Source organism: Penaeus monodon, chromosome 15, assembly GCF_015228065.2.
Source record: "Penaeus monodon isolate SGIC_2016 chromosome 15, NSTDA_Pmon_1, whole genome shotgun sequence".
Taxonomy (NCBI): Eukaryota; Metazoa; Arthropoda; class Malacostraca; order Decapoda; family Penaeidae; genus Penaeus; species Penaeus monodon.
The window spans coordinates 39,124,510-39,125,331 of NC_051400.1; the positions used below are offsets into that span (position 1 = coordinate 39,124,510).

General features: G+C 38.4%; 1 protein-coding gene across 1 annotated transcript in view; it reads right to left on the reverse strand.

The window, feature by feature from the left end:
* The window catches only part of LOC119582031 (spectrin beta chain, non-erythrocytic 2-like), a gene marked incomplete at its 5' end in the record, with an annotated part of 75,134 nt that overhangs the window by 45,620 nt on the left and 28,692 nt on the right, over positions 1-822 (reverse strand). The window contains 1 exon segment of the mRNA XM_037930241.1: positions 231-347. Within this exon segment, the coding sequence (XP_037786169.1) occupies positions 231-347 (117 nt within the window).

Below are 822 nucleotides of genomic sequence, written 5' to 3' on the forward strand. Positions count from 1 at the left end.
CAAAGATAAAGAGGAGAAAGAAAGAACATAAGAGAAATGGATTAAAAAAAAACAGAAAAGGAGAAATAAAATAAAATAAAAAGGGATAAGAGAAACCAAAGCAATAAGAAACAAAAAAAAGATGAAAACAGAAAAAGAAACAAAGAATACATACAAAAAAAAACACCACCACCACCCCAATCAACCAAACCGACTGCCCTCCACCCCCATCGGCACACGGGCCTACTCACCACATCAATTTCGATCTCCTGAATCTGGAATCGGAGAATGATGGTCCAGATGAGGCCGAGAATCAGGCGTGGATTCCCGTCTACGATGTCCTCGGCGCCGATGCTCTCCAGTCGGACCTGTTCGTTAAAAGAAGGTGGTCGTTAGATGATGTACAATAAGAGGAAAAGGTATTCGCTTAAGAAAACGAAGTGGTCGCTATACTGCGTGTTCGTTAGAAGAAGGGTGGTTCTTAGAGGGATTACCATAAGGGGGAAAAAGGTGTTCGTTAAGAATGAGAGAGAAAAAAATCGCTATAGTGTGTGTTCGTTATAGGGTGTTTATAATGGGGACCGATGTTCGTTGGAGAAAAGTCACCTTTTAATGGGTGTTCGTTAAAAGATAAAGAGGCCTCCGATACAAGGCGTGCGTTAAAATCTCCAATGACTCTTTATGGTTGTGTGTTGGTTAATGCATGATAATTAGGTACGCTCTTTGTGATAAATATAAGAGCATATTTACATATGATATGGATTATCTAAAAACTGATAATAGTTTTGACATGATACTATACAAAACAGCAATACATATTAACTTTTTTTGTGATCAAAACCT